At 46.7% G+C, this 15,505-nt stretch overlaps 1 protein-coding gene across 1 annotated transcript in view; it reads right to left on the bottom strand.

The window, feature by feature from the left end:
* GALNT17 (polypeptide N-acetylgalactosaminyltransferase 17) overlaps positions 1–15,505 on the bottom strand; it is a 581,508-nt gene that overhangs the window by 280,766 nt on the left and 285,237 nt on the right. The window contains exon 5 of the mRNA XM_016957563.4: positions 11,911–12,108. Within this exon, the coding sequence (XP_016813052.2) occupies positions 11,911–12,108 (198 nt within the window). The remainder of the gene's footprint in view (positions 1–11,910; positions 12,109–15,505) is intronic.

The raw sequence follows: 15,505 nt of genomic DNA, 5'->3' as shown, positions 1-15,505 counted from the left end.
CCCTGTCTCTACTAAAAATACAAAAAATTAGCCAGGTGTGGTGGTGCATGCCTGTTATTCCAGCTACTCAGGAAGCTGAGGTACAATAATCGCTTGAACCCAGAAGGTGGAGGTTGCAGTGAGTCGAGATCAAGCCACTGCACTCCTGCCTGGGTGATGAAGTGAGACTCTGTCTCGACAACAACAACAACAAAAAGAAATACAGATGGGATCTCACTGTGTTGTCCAAGCTGGCCTTGAACTCCTGGCTTCAAGTGATCTTCCTGCCTTGGCCTCCCAAAGTGCTAAGATTACAGACCAGAGCCATCGCACTCAACCTCTTTCTTCTGTTTTTTAATGCATATTTCCCACCTTCAGTATCTTCATAAGACACTAAACAACTCATCTTCATTATGTAGTAAAGGGTTAACTCAGTGGGCTTGGGTTGTCTAAACCCCGCACAATCCAGAGAAAGAACTGGCCCTGGATCAGCTTCTGGGAGACAAACTCTAAGCCCTTGGAATATCCTATCTGATAAGAGTGTCTTTGCATGCCAAGGCCCTGGACAATGCTACTGCAGTTTAACTTCTGGTGGGCAAGGGCTGGAGGTTGAGTAGCTAAGGAGAGTCATGCAAGGCTCTCCATGCCTATGTGACTGACCCACAGTAAAAACCCGGGATGCCAAGGCTCAGGTGGGCTCCCTGATTGGCAGGACTTGAAATGAGTTGTTATGTGCCACCGCAGAGCAAATCAGCCCTACCCATACAACTCCATTTGGGAGAGGACAAGTGGAAGCTTGCAACTGGCTTCTGTGGGACTCTTCATGCATCTTTGCAGATTTTTTTTTTTTGAGACGGAGTCTTGCTCTGTTGCCCAGGCTGGAGTGCAATGGCATGATCTCGGCTCACTGCAACCTCCGCCTCCCATGTTCAAGTGATTATCCTGCCTCAGCTTCCCGAGTAGCTGGAATTACAGGTGTGCACCATCACACCCAGCTACTTTTTGTATTTTTAGTAGAGACACAGTTTCACTATGCTGGGCAGGCTGGTCTTGAATTCCTGACCTCAGGTGATCCACCTGCCTTGGCCTCCCAAAGTGCTGGGATTATAGGTGTGAGCCACCATGCCCAGCCTGTTGATTTTAATCTGTATCTTTTCATCATTAACAAATAATAACCATGATTGTACAGCTTTTCTGAGTTTCGAGAGTTCTCCTGGTGAATCATGAAACATGACAGTGGGCTTTAAGACCCCAAACACACTCATTTGCAGAACTATACCCTACATTGGGTTATCTTGCATATACTCAGCCGGTGAAAATCTCCTCCAGCTGGCAAGGTCCAGCTAGTCAAATCTTTTCCAGGAAAGACAGAACAGCAGGTAAGAACACAGACTCTGGGCCTGACTACATCCGAATCCCAGCTCCACCTCTTACCAGGTGTGTGACCTTGGGTAAGGTGCTTAACTCATGCTTCAGCAGCTTTGCCTGTAAAAAGGATATAATAATATTCATCTTGGCCAGGTACGGTGGCTCCCACCTGTAATCCCAGCACTTTGGGAGGCTGAGGAGGGCGTATCACTTGAGGTTAGGAGTTTGAGACCAACCTGACCAACATGGCAAAACCCATCTCTACTAAATGTACAAAAATTAGCCAGCTGTGGTGGTGCATGCCTGTAGTCCCAGCTACTCAGGAGGCTGAGGCGGGAGAATCACTTGAACCCAGGAGGTGGAGGTTGCAGTGAGTTGAGATCACACCACTACACCCAGCCTGGGTGACAGGGCAAGACTCTGTCTCAAAAAAAAAAAAAAAAGAAAAGAAAAGAAAAGAAAAAAAAATACTCATAGGGTGAGAATGAGGAGCAAATAGATGTGTATTGTGCTAAATACAAGAACTGTACATGGCACGTAGAACATTGTGGTGTTAGTTATGGCTATGAGCTTTTCCATCCACTCCAATGGCAAAAATTCCCTCCCTCCCATGATTCCACATTTCCTTGCCCTGAAGTGTTATCACACACATTTGAAAGCCTGTGTCACCACCCATGAACTCCTTCAAGACAGGATAATCATTTCATTTACCAATACTATCCCTGCTGGAAATGCTTACCCCAAAGCTGAGCACACAATTGGCCCCTAAAATATATTTGCTGATGCATAGGAAAGATACCTCTATTTTAAAGTCTGATTTCTTCTCTTAAAGCTTTCCTCCTCTGTAAGCCAGTCATATTCCTTTAGGGAGGAAAAAATAACCTTCTCCCTTTGTACATATCTGTGCACAGAACTTGAGATCCCGGCAACTATATATCCAAGGCATCCCTTTCAACTAAAGGAGTCTAACAGGCTCTAACAGCACCCATACCTTATAATTTATTATCAAATTATATGTTGGATTAAGGATTGCTAAATTGTTAATCATTGCCTTTAATTAGTTATTCATGAGCAATGTCACTAATTATAGGACCACCTAACATACAGCAGGGAGGAACCACTGTCACCTCACAGAAGATGCCTGACTCAGCTTTCAGCCAGTGCCCTGAAAGCAACATGCTGTAAAATGTCCCATCTGTGGCATTTTGGAACCTTCCCTCTCATGGTGAAAGTCTCAGGCTTTTGCAGCTGGAGAGAAGTGTACAGATCAGCAGTTCTCAAACTACGAGCAAAAGTTCTCTGAAGGCAGCAGAACTAAGCCAGGTTTTCATGAACTTATGGTGCACCTAACCTAGGTGCATTCAGGCTAAATAAATGGTATCCTTCATTCTTATCTTACACCTCACTCTTTTCCCCATATATACATAATGTCATGAATAACAAAATCTGAGTTCATAACAAAACACAACTGAATTTATGGTAGTTTTTTTGGTCAAGAAATCCTGGTGGGGTCAGGTGCAGTGGCTCTTGCTCATAATCCCAGTGCTTTGGGAGAATAAGGGAAGAGGATTGCTTGAGGCCAGGAGATCAAGACCAGCCTGGGCAACATAGCAAGACCCCTGACTTTACAAACATTTTTTAAAAATTACAGCCAGACACGGTGGCTCACGTATGTAATCCCAGCACTCTGGAAGGCTGAGGCGGGCAGATCACTTGAGGTCAGGAGTTTGAGACCAGTCTTGCCAACATGATAAAACCTTATCTCTACTAAAAGTACGACAATTAGCTGGGTGTGGTGGTGGGCACCGGTAATCCCGGCTACTTGGGAGGCTGCAGTAGGAGAATCGCTTGAACCCAGGAGGTGGAGATTGCAATGAGCTGAGATGGTGCCACTGCACTCCAGCCTGGGAGACAGAGTGAGACTGTCTCAAGAAAAAATTTAAAAATTACCTGTGCATGGTGGCACATGCCTGTGGTCCCAGCTCCGCTGGAGGCTGAGGCAGGAGTATCGCTTGAGCCCAGGAGTTGGAGGCCATGATGAACTATGATCTCACCACTGCACTCTAGCCTGGGCAACAGAGTGAGATCTTATATCTAAAAATATAAATAACTAAGAAAAAGAAATCCTGGTGGAAATTTTGTTGAATTTATATTCTTTGCACCTCGAAATAGCCATTATTTTTTCTGTTCTTGGTGAACTTTCAGCAATGATTCCAGACTTTTACCCCTTTTGGGTAGCCTCCTATCTGAGGCCCAGCTCTCACTCTTAACAAATGATTTTCTCTCCTCATTCACAAGGAAAATGTGAGTCAGACAGCATGACTTTTCCCTTCCTACCATTCAAGACCAAACCATTGTTCATGTCCTTAGCCCACCCACGCCTCCTTCTTCAGGGTCTTTCTTTCCCAATCAGTCCCCACCCCTTCCTTTCTGCCTTCAGACTTTCCCCTTCTCCCTGTTCCATGCCTTCAGATGTATGTACTGTGTTAAAACAGGGCTCTTCATGTCCACACTGGGGCTGAAGACATTCTGACAATAGATGCTGTATTAAAAGAGATCTTGCAAAAATTTCAATAGACAGACAAACAGATTAGCTGAATACTTTGGATAAGTAAGTGGAGTCCAGGAAAGCAAGGTGTCAGGAGGGTTTCCCAGAAGCAAAGTGTACCCGAAGGGAGGGACGAGAGTCCTACCATCTAACCCCAAGCCTAGTGGCCGGTGTCCCTGGAAGTGGAGACACATGCTCACTGGTGTGCGACTCACACTTACGAAAGGGAACGTGCCCTCTGGAACACAGGGGAGCCCTGGTCAGGGAAGCCATCTTTCCACCCAAGAGGGACAAAGGTGTGCAAATCCCAGAAACCAGATATGGAACCTGCAGAAGGAATGTGGACTTGGAACCACTTTAAAAACGATGTCAGCCGGGCACAGTGGCTCATGCCTGTAATCCCAGCACTTTGGGAGGCCGAGGTGGGCAGATCACGAGGTCAAGAGATCGAGACCATCCTGGCCAACATGGTGAAACCTCGTCTCTACTAAAAATACAAAAATTAGCTGGGCATGGTGGTGCATGCCTGTAGTCCCAGCTACTCGGGAAGCTGAGGCAGGAGAATTGCTTGAACCCAGAGGCAGAGGTTGCAGTGAGCCAAGATCACACCACTGCATTCCAGCTTGGGTGACAGGGAGAGATTCTGTCTCAAAAAAAATAATAAAAGGGATGTCCACCAAGAAAAGCAATGGATTTCTGATGCATGAATGAATCTCATAAACTGTATGCTAATAAAAGAAGCCAGAAACAAAAAGCCACATTCTGCAGGACTCCACTTATATGAAATGTCCACAATAGGCAAATCCATAGAGACAGAAAGTAGATTGGCAGCCGTCACTGTTTGGTGGGAGGGAGGAATAGGAAGTGACTGCTTAATGGGCACTGGGTCGCTATTTGGGGGAATAAGAAAACTGGAAGTAGATCGTGGAGATAGTTGCACAACACTGGGAATGTTCTTATTGCCACTGAACTTCACACTTTACAATGGATAAAATGGTAAAATTTATGTTACATATGTATTGCCACGATTAAGAACAACATCATAAACAAAACCAAAAGGGATGCTCTAGACCAGCAGTCCCCAACCTTTTCAGCACCAGGGACTGGTTTCATGGAAGACAATTTTTCCATGGACAAGGGTGGTGGGTGGGGATGGTTTTAGGATGAAACTGTTCTATCTCAGATGATCAGGCATTAGATTATCTCATAAGCAACACGTAACCTACATCCTTCACACGCGCAATTCACAATAGGATTTGTGCTCCTATGAGAATTGAATGCCTCCGCTGATCTGATGAGAAGCAGAGCTCAGGAGGGAATGTGGGAGATGGCGAGAGGCTGTAAATACAGATGAAGCTTTGCTTGCTCGCTCGCCTGCCACTCACACCTCCTGCTGTGAGGCTCAGTTCCTAAAAGGCCATGGACCAGGACCAGCCCTGGTCCGCAACTCAGGGGTTGAGGACCCCTGCCCTGGACAGTGGCTTACCAGAGCATGGAGACTCCAGCAATAAGAGTACATGGGGCAAACAAGAAGGCACAAGTCGAGAGTGCCCTAGGAGAGGCCAGCTGAAGGGAGTCACTGCCTGCATGGGGTCAAAAAAGCAACCTGGAGGTTCAGATTTCCTACACCCCAATGTGGTGTGGACATTGAAAACAAAAAAAGGATACTGCCGAATCATTTGGTACTAGGCTTATGACTATTAAGAGTAAATGAGGCCAGGTGTGGTGGTGGCTCATACCTGTAATCCCAGCACTTTAGGGGGCTGAGGCAGGAAGATCACGAGGTCAGGAGATTGAGACCCTCCTGGTTAACATGGTAAAATCTCGTCTCTACTAAAAATACAAAAAAATAAAAAATAAAAATAAAAGCCAGGTGTGGAGGCACACACCTGTAGTCCCAGCTACTCAGTAGGCTGAGGCAAGAGAATCGCTTCAACCTGGGAGGTGGAGGTTGCAGTGAGCCAAGATCGTGCCACTGCACTCCAGCCTGGGTGACAGAGCAAGACTCCATCTCAAAAAAAAAAAAAAAAAAAAAAAAAGAGTAAATGAAAAGCTATATATAAAGTCCTCAATATGCATTCAATAAATGGTAAATCTAATAATAATTGGTATATTATCATTATTAATATGGATCGATGGTATAACTTCCTATGAAGAACACGCTTGTCTTTCTAACTAGCCAAAATCTTTTTTTTGAGACGGAGTCTGGAGTCTTGCTCTGTCAGCCAGGCTGGAGTGCAGGTGGTATGATCTTGGCTCACTGCAACCTCCGCCTCCAAGTTCAGGTGATTCTCCTGCCTCATCCTCCCGAGTAGCTGGGATTACAGGTGTGCATCACCATGCCCAGCTAATTTTTGTATTTTTAGTAGAGACAGGGTTTATCCATGTTGGCTAGGCTGGTCTTGAACTCCTGACCTCAGTTGATCAGCCCACCTCGGCCTACCAAAGTGCTGGGATTAAAGGTGTGAGTCACCGCCTCTTCTTCCTGCTTTTGCCGTGAGATGTGTCAGCTCCCACTTCACCTTCTGCCATGAGTAAAAGCTCTATGAGGCCTCCTCAAAAGCCAAGATGCCAGTGCCAGGTTTGTACAGCCTGCAGAACTGTGAGCCAATGAAACCTCTTTCCTTTATAAATTACTCAGCCTCAGGCATTTCTTTGTAGCAATTCAAGAACCACCTAACAGAAAGGAAGCTGCTCTTGGAGAACAATCAGAGCTTAAGACAGCAGATTTAGGAAGCTTCTCTACACAGAGGCAAGAGCTGGGTCAGTGCTGCACAAAGTCTTACACAGACGAACCTCAGCAGAGAGGGCTGTGGACACACAATAATACAACATGAGGGGAATCTCTACAGGTTGAACTGGAGTTCAAGGAAGTCTGGCCATGTTGCTCCTGTGGCTTTGAGTGACACTTTCCCCAAATCCCCCAGCCCCACTGACATGGTTTGGCTCTGCACCCCCGCCCAAATCTCATGTTGAATTGTAATCCCTAGTGTTGGAGGTGGGGCCTGGTGGGAGGTGATTGGATCATGAGGGTGGATCCTTCATGAATGCATTAGCACCATCCCTTTGGTGCTGTTCTCATGATAGAGTTCTCAAGAGATCTGGTTGTTTACAAGTGTGTGGCACCTTCTCCTTCTCTCTTCTTCCTCCTACTCTGGCCATGTAAGACGTGCCTGCTTCCCCTTCTGCCATGACTGTAAGATTCCTGAGGCCTCCCCAGACGCAGAAGCCTCCATGCTTCCAGTACAGCCTGCTGAATCCTGAGCCAATTAAACCTCCTTTCTTTATAAATTACCCAGTCTCAGGTATTTCTTTACAGCAGGGCAAGAACTAATACACCCTCCATGGCACCCACAATACATACCACAGGTGCCCACTGCCGGTGTAAGTTGCATGAATGAAAGCTATCCTGGGAACAACACAGGTCTCCAAGGAGTTGAGTGTAAAGGCAAGATCAAGTTCTGGGGGCCGGGTGGTCAAATGCAGTCTAGACGTATGTGGTTGGGGCCTTGAAGTTTTGAAGAAGAGAGGTTTATTGTCAACATTTAGAAGGTAGGAGATTTCACAAAGGCTCTAGATTTATGGCTTCTCTTAAAATTCTGGGCCAGGCACAGTGGCTCACGCCTGTAATCCCAGCACTTTGGGAGGCTGAGACGGGTGGATCACGAGGTCAGGAGTTCAAGACCAGCCTGGTCAACATGGTGAAACCCTGTCTCTACTAAAAATACAAAAAATTAGCTGGGCGTGGTGGCACGCACCTGTAGTCACAGATACTCAGGAGGCTGAAGCAGAAGAATTGCTCGAACCCGGGAGGCAGAGGTTGCAGCGAGCCGAGATCGCTCCCCTGCACTCAGCCTGGGCAACAGAGCTAGACTTTGTCTCAAAAAAAAAAAAAAAATTCTGAAGACCTGACCACACTGGCACCACCAAGCAGAGCTGGGAACAGCTGCCTCCTTGGGCAGGAACTGTGTTCTTCAGTTCTCCCACCTCTTACCCTTACAATCGGCCTTTGCCCTCTTTAATGGCACTTGCCCACTTGCTATACTGGAAACTCTGGTGTGGAAAAATAAGAGTGGAGGACAAAGAGAAAACCTGAGAAAACAGCTATTTAGCAGGCAGGACAAAAAAGATATTAATATATAGAAAGAAACAGGAAAAGAACTGAAACAGAAGGAATTATCAATTCCCTTAATGCAAATCTCCTATATTATGTTGCTTACCGGGAAGTCTCAGTATCTAAAGACTCATCTAATCTAACACCATTTGGATGATGAAATGTTTTCTTTGGCCCATCTTTTACTGGAGCAAAATCGTACTACTAAAATGTTGGCTTCACAGCAAGAAAGAGAAACTGCCATGTCCTCATGTTTAAGAAAGCATATTGTATCCGCTTAATAATTTCAGAAGGACCATAAAAATTCATCCCTGCAATTAAATATCCCCATCAACTATTAACAAATTAAGCATTCCGTAAGTTAAGACACATTAAAAAGACATCATTGGCATTTGATTCTATTTTGTACAACAGAGATGCATGTAATATTAATGACTCATGATCATGACTCTATTTTCTTGAGTCTTTTTAAAGTGCATATTAATCATCTGTTAATGTTACCGTAACTTATGAAATACAAGCTAACTCTTTGCTTAGAACCTTACACACTCAGAGACAATCATTACAGATGTTTGCTGGGCATCCGAAGGCACTCCACTGCAAGCACTTCTTTTTCTCTGTTGACAGCACTTACGGTCACACCCTCATACTGTTATCTGTCCTGGCTGGAGGCCAGTCTCCCGTGTATCAGTGTGAAGACTTGGGAGAAAGTATCTTTCAGCCAACACATGAAACTCACTGTCTGTCAGTCCATCATTTGAGTTTCATCCCTTTGAGATCTGAAGGTCAACATGTCTTCAAGCACTCGCCATTAAAGCTCAAATATCCCTGAAGGCTTAGATTTAGTTAACCTTACACTATTAATATTATTTGCAGATAGCCAAGAATATGGTCCTGAAACACTGCATGATGAACAGTTGGTGTGGGAGCTGAGCCACAAGACAGCTTGAGGAAGTTGTAGACCCAAAAGATTACCTTCTCTGCTGTACAAATTTGCCCATGCTCTACTCAAAGGCAATTTTTCAGCTTTTGGTGTCAGCAGAAAAATAACGAACTTTTCAAAAGCTTACTCTTTTTTTATTATTATCTGTGACAGGGTCTCCTTCTATTGCCCAGGCTGGAGTGCAGTGGAGCGATCACAGGCCACTACAGCCTCGACCTCCTGGGCTCCAGCAACCCTCCTTCCTCAGCTTCCTGGGTAGCTGAGATTACAAGAGCACACCACCACCCCGGCTAATTTTTTTTTTAATTTTATTTCAGTGGAGACACAGTCTGGCTATGTTGCCCAGGCTGGTTTTAAACTCCTGAACTCAGGCGATCCTCCTGCCTTGGCCTCCCGAAGTGCTGAGATTACAGGTGAGGGCCACCGGGCCTGGCTAAACTTTTACTCGTTAATCACAAATGTTTAAACTGAGAAAGAACTTCATGATTATCTGTAAAAAGTCTTCATCCCTACTTCATTATTCCATCTTGCTATCTTACTTAACACCAACAAGCACACCCCTAAAACTGAGCCCAGGTACACAGGCCTCTCCTGCCTCTCCCTACTTAAGACAGAACCATGATTTTAGAGTCAGTTTGGTCCTCAAGTAGAACTCACAAGTACTGAACTATAACTCGGGGATCAGAGGGTTTTCAACCAAGCCCTTTTCCCCAAATAAGGTACCATTCACAGGTTCCAGAGATTAGGATTTCCATATCACATCTGCAAAGTCCTTTTGATATGCAACAGGGGCAGGGAAGTGCTGGGTAGAGAAGGGCAGGGTCCCTGGCAAGGGCTCCACCCTTGGGCCTGTGCCCACGGACCTAAATGAGGACAGGTATTTCTGTTTTCGCACTCAAAAAGTTGCCCTTTGGCCCGCCATACCCTGTCCCCCATCCTGTGTCCATAAAAACCTGGGACCATAGTGGGCACAGACACAAGCAGCTGGACCTTGAGAGGAGCAGAACACATGGACAGACACCAGCAGACACCAGCAGGCTAGCAACAACAGAATGACGTGGATGCTGAGGGGAGTTCGGCCAGGGGTAGTTGGAGGAGAGTCTGGCTGCTGTGCAACCCAACTCCAGGGGAAGACCACCTTCCCACTCCATCCCCTTTCCCGCTCCCCATCCATCTCATTGAGAGCTACCTCCACCACTCAGGAACACCTTGCACTCATTCTCTAAGCCCACATGTGATCTGGTTTTTCTGACACACTAGGGCAAGGACCCAGGATACAGAAAGCCCTCTGTCCTTGTGATAAGGCAGAGGGTCTAAGTAAGCTGATTAACACAAGCTCCCTGCAGATGGCAAAGCTGAAAGAGCACACTGTAACACATGCCCACTGGGGCTTCGGGAGCTGTAAACACTCAATCCTGGAGACCGCCATGGGGTCGGAGCCCCAAAATGCTCCCTGCAACCTACCCATCTGCATGATTCCCCTAGGGGTTTGAGCAGTGGGGCACTGAAGAAGCAAGCCACACCCCTGTCATATGCCCCACAAAGGGGATAAGGGAACACTCCCATTTCACTTTTTCCCAAATAAAGGACCATTCACAGGTTCCAGAGATCAGGAACTTGTGAATGGTCCCTTATTGAGGAAAAGAACTTTGCAGATGTCATTAAGTTAAGGATCTCAAGATGGGAGATAATCCTGGATTCTTGTATGGTCCCAGAATGTAATCACAAGAGCCTTTGTAAGTGGGAAGGAAGGAAGCAAAGGAGGAAAAGGTCACGTGATGAAGGATGCCAGAGAGAAAGGGAGATGCGACATAGCCATGAGCCGAGGGAGGAGGCAGCTTCTGGAAGCTGGAAAAGGCAAGGAGATGGATCTCCCCAAGAGCCCCCAGAAGAACCAGACCTCCTGACCCAGCCCTCCTGACCCAACCCCTTCTTTATTTTAGTTCCATCAGCTCATTGCAAACTTCCGACCTCAAGAACTGTAGCAGCATCAATCTGTGCTGTTTCAAGTCATTATTTTCATAGTAACTTGTTATAGCAGCAAGAGGAAACTAATATAGCATTGAAATCAACCTATTTCATTCAACCTCCTTGCTTTCTTTTTTTTTCTTCCGAGACAGAGTTTTGCTCTTGTCGCCCAGGCTGGAGTGCAATGGCATGATCTCAGCTCACTGCCACCTCCACCTCCCAGGTTCAAGTGATTCTCCTGTCTCAGCCTCCCAAGTAGCTGGGATTACAGGCACCTGCCACCATGCCCATCTAATTTTTTAAATTTTAGTAGAGAAGGGGTTTCGCCATGTTGGCCAGGCTGATCTCGAACTCCTGACTTCAAGTGATCCACCCACTTTGGCCTCCCACAGTGCTGGGATTACAGGGATGAGCTACCACGCCCGGCCTCAACCTCCTTTCTATTTGAGTTCTGCAACTGGTATGCCTCAAGATATTGATCTCCATATCCTGAGAGGCAGCTGGGTGGGACCCGGGGCAAGAGCCATAAAGAGCTCCCCAACATCCCTCCAGTTCCTCAGAATGCCACACCCCCTTTTCCTTTTCTATATGATCTTGTATCATGAAAAAGAGTGCAAACATGACAACAGTACAAGGCTTCAAGTATAAAATAGCCCCAGAAAAAATAACTTTCAAACTTCACCCTTAAAAGCTCCTGAACGCAGTTCCTCCTATACGAGGAAGAATAAAGAAGTGTGAACATTACTATCAGTTTGAAACTTCTCAGTATCGCCGTTGGAAAGCTGCACTTGAAAACTTTACATAAAGGTGCAAAATGCAACATCCTCCCTCTGCAGGAAAGCTGTGATCCTGAGACAACCGCGGCTCCTGGAGAGCTGTGTGCACACAGCTGCTCGAGCCCAAGGCAGGCTTTCCTGGCCTCTCTCAGTAGCTCCTTTTTACCCTTGAATTTGGGGGCTCGTTGGCCGCCAGGGCTCACCAGCCACAGACCTGATGGGGAGAGAAGGGTCTCCGGCGTCCCACCAGTCTTTTGGGGGGCTGATGTACATGCACCACAGCTCCCAGCTGTACCCGTGGGCCGAGTTCTCGTACCGCTGCACCTCAAAGTTGTCCTGTTTGATGTTGTCAATGGAGGGGAGGATCACACGCTTCCGGTTTTCCTGGATGCGGGATAGAACTGGCTCAGCCCTGAAACATAGAGAAACAGACATGAAACCTCTCTTCTCTCCCGTGAGGCACACCTCCCAAGACCACAAGGAATGAACAGCATTTAGCTACTTAAGGCTGGGCTTTGGGAAGGCTGGAACTCAGATGCAAACTGAGGCTCCCAGGGACCTGCCCACGCTGGATCCTGCAGCTTCACTCCTGGGCTGTGAAGCGTGTGAAATCAGCGCACCCCTTTCCCCTTGTTGGAATCACTAGAGTGATGCCTGCTCTGGCCCGAAAAGCCTGGAGCAAGAGGAGTTCAGAACATGGGGTCTCCTTCCCAAGAAAGTGCCAAGTCTCACTTCTCATATTGACGGTGGACTCCATGATTCACATTGCACGACAGTTTTATACAGTGTCGTCAGTTTCCCCCCAGGGCACTGACTGCCACCGCTTGTTTTTTCTGCTGGCACTGAATTCCCTTTCCCAAAATAGGTCACTTCTGCCCAGACGGCCTGGTTTTAATACACATTTCACTAGCTTCTCTCTGTGTGTGTGTGTGATTATTTCAGTTGTTTTAATTGATGATTTAATTGATTTCTTAAAGGGATCTAATTGAATTGGTTAGCAATAGGAGACTGGAAACTAATTAAATGCAAAGGCAGGCAGAATCCCAGCTTCCTGCTCACTTCCCCAGCTCAAGGCTGCAGCAGGTAATTCATCAGGAATCTGGCTCCAGGTTCAAGGTGTAGCCCGACTGGCTTAGGAGACAGCAGATGGCCAGACACCTCCACCATCGTGTGTCTCCGAGGCAGGCGCGGGAAGGGATCATTTCCCATATTCGAGAAGGAGAAGATGGCTCTCCTAAGCCAGGGCATTAATCTCCCAGCTTATAACAGAATGCAGGCTTTGGAACAGAGTCAAGCGAAAATCCCATTCCTCTGCATTATCGGGAAGAATAATGAGAACACACAGTCGACAACCCATCTCTTTTCATTTGCAGCTATTGAATTACCTGTTGGCTCATCTCATCTTTCTATTTAAAATGAGCAATAAAATATACCCTGGGCCATTACCTGCTTCCAATACTTCTGCACACACCATATAAGCTGAAGCCAAATGGCACTAATTTTCCAAGGCTTCCAGGCAGGCTTAGGACCATGGCCCCGGCCAAGCCTCCACTCATGAAATTCTCCCCTGGGGATGCCCTTTGCTATTGGCAGAGAGCACAGCCATCTAAGGAGGCTTAGACCAAGTACCATCTCTCCTACCTCTCTCACCACCTGGTCCCAAGACCAAGTACCACCTCCCACACCTCTCTCACCACCTGGTTCCAAGACCAAGTACCACCTCTCCCGTGGGAGTTCTTCCTCTCAACTCTTAGATCATTTTCCCCACCTTATTCAAGTCACAATGACTGTGTGGCTGCCTTTGCTAATCATCTCTGAACACGAATTATTTTTCCTTATGAGCTAACGATAGCTGATCTTTATTAAGCACTTACTAGTGCTAGGGGCCATTCGAAATATTTCACATGTGCTGACTAATGCAACCCCCAAGATAATCGTATGAGGTAGATACAATGATCAGCATTATATAAATGAGGATACTGAGGACCAGGGAGGTTAAGTAGCTTGCCCCAGGTTATACAGCCAACTGGTGGTAGAACGAGGTTTCTAACCTAGCTGGTCTGGTTCATGTCTTAATTCTGAAGCTCCACTACCTCTTTGATGAACCATGATGAACCCCATGCAAGTCCAGATCATGCATTAGAAGCATTCAGTTCAGCCCATCCATCAGCAGCGAAAGAGTCACTGAGTATGGAGGCAGAAGACCTTGGTTCCAGTGATATTTCTTTTTTTGCTTTTTGAGACGGAGTTTCACTCGTTTCTCAGGCTATAGTGCAATGGCATGATCTCAGCTCACTGCAACTTCCGCCTCCCAGGTTCAAGCGATTCTCCTGCCTCAGCCTCCTGAGTAGCTGGGATTATAGGTGCCTGTATTTGTATTTTTAGTAGAGACAGGGTTTCGCCATGTTGGCTAGGCTGGTCTCGAACTCCTGACCTCAGGTCATCCACCCGCCTCAGCCTCCCAAAGTGCTGAGAGGTGTAAGCCACCACACCTGGTCCCACTGATATTTCTGCGGCTGAGAAGTTTGATCTTACTGTCTACTAGACAATGTATGACGATTCCCAATAATTTGCTCCCTCCTCCCTGGGGATGTCCTGCCTATTACCAGGTGGTCTGCAATGCTTCCTTAGAGAAGCACACTCCTTCCCCCAGTCTCCAATTCCCATTTAACTTGGACATGTGAATTGGTTTGCCAATGGGATGTGAGCAAAAGTGACGGTGTCACATCAGAGCAGAAACAGCCATTTCGAAGTTCAGCCACTGTTCTTTTCCCTGAGCCACAAAGATGGGATGTCCTAGACAGGAGGATTCCTTGACTCTCAGAACACAGAGGAGAAATCGAGCACAGCCACAGCCAGACAACCGCAGCTGGCGTGCCATGCAGACAAGAGAGAAACATGTATTGTTGTAAGTCATTGTGACTGGAGACTTTTATTGCAGTAGAACCTGGTAAAAGTTGAGACACACTGTCTACCTTGTAATGAAGAACTGCCAAGGGGTTTTAATTCAGAGAGGGTTCTATGCCACCCGGGTAGAAGTGTGGAAAATGAGTCTGAATGGCAAAGACTAAAGTCACAGACATCAGTGAGAATTAGATGATAGGTGGATTTGATTAGGTAGACTAGAATTAGACTGTAGACTTGAGGGCAGATACCAAACCTGCCGGATTTTGAACCCCAGCTTAGTGTCCAACTGCCCCAGTTTGTGCAGTACTCTTCCAGCCTTACCAATGAAAGTCCTGAGAAATCACTCAGTGCCAAACTCCAAACCTAGAACAGCACCAGGGATATGGTAGGCATCTAGCAAGTATCTGCCAAAAGAATGAGTTCCAGCAGTGACTGCATTGGTTTAGGTGAATGTCAAGGAAGAACCAAGCTGGGAGAGTGGTGGTCAAGATAGAGAGAAAGAGGGAGACAGGAGAAATGGCAGACAAAACTGGCTGGAGGTGGAGGTTGACAGGATGAGTAACATGATGGCAAGGGGAAAATCAAGGGAAAGGGACATGTGTCGGGGCCATGTCCTTTCAGTTTTGAAAGGAAAGAAACGAGGAGGCAATGATGCCAAGGAAAAGACAAGGTATGCCAGGCCTGAGGCTGTAACGGAACATTCGCCTGCATCTTTTTCAGAAGGCTTCCATTATGGCTCAGTGCTTCTCAAACTGGAGCATGCATCAGAGTCCTCTGAAGGGCTGATTACATCAGATCGCCGGATCTCACCTGCACAGCTTCTGATTTCAGGGGACTGGGTGGAGCCCAGGAATTTGCATTTCCGACAAGTTCTCAGATTCTGCGGATGCTGTGGGTCGGGG

Source organism: Pan troglodytes, chromosome 6, assembly GCF_028858775.2.
Source record: "Pan troglodytes isolate AG18354 chromosome 6, NHGRI_mPanTro3-v2.0_pri, whole genome shotgun sequence".
Classification (NCBI taxonomy): domain Eukaryota; kingdom Metazoa; phylum Chordata; class Mammalia; order Primates; family Hominidae; genus Pan; species Pan troglodytes.
This window is presented reverse-complemented; position numbering and strand designations above follow the sequence as displayed.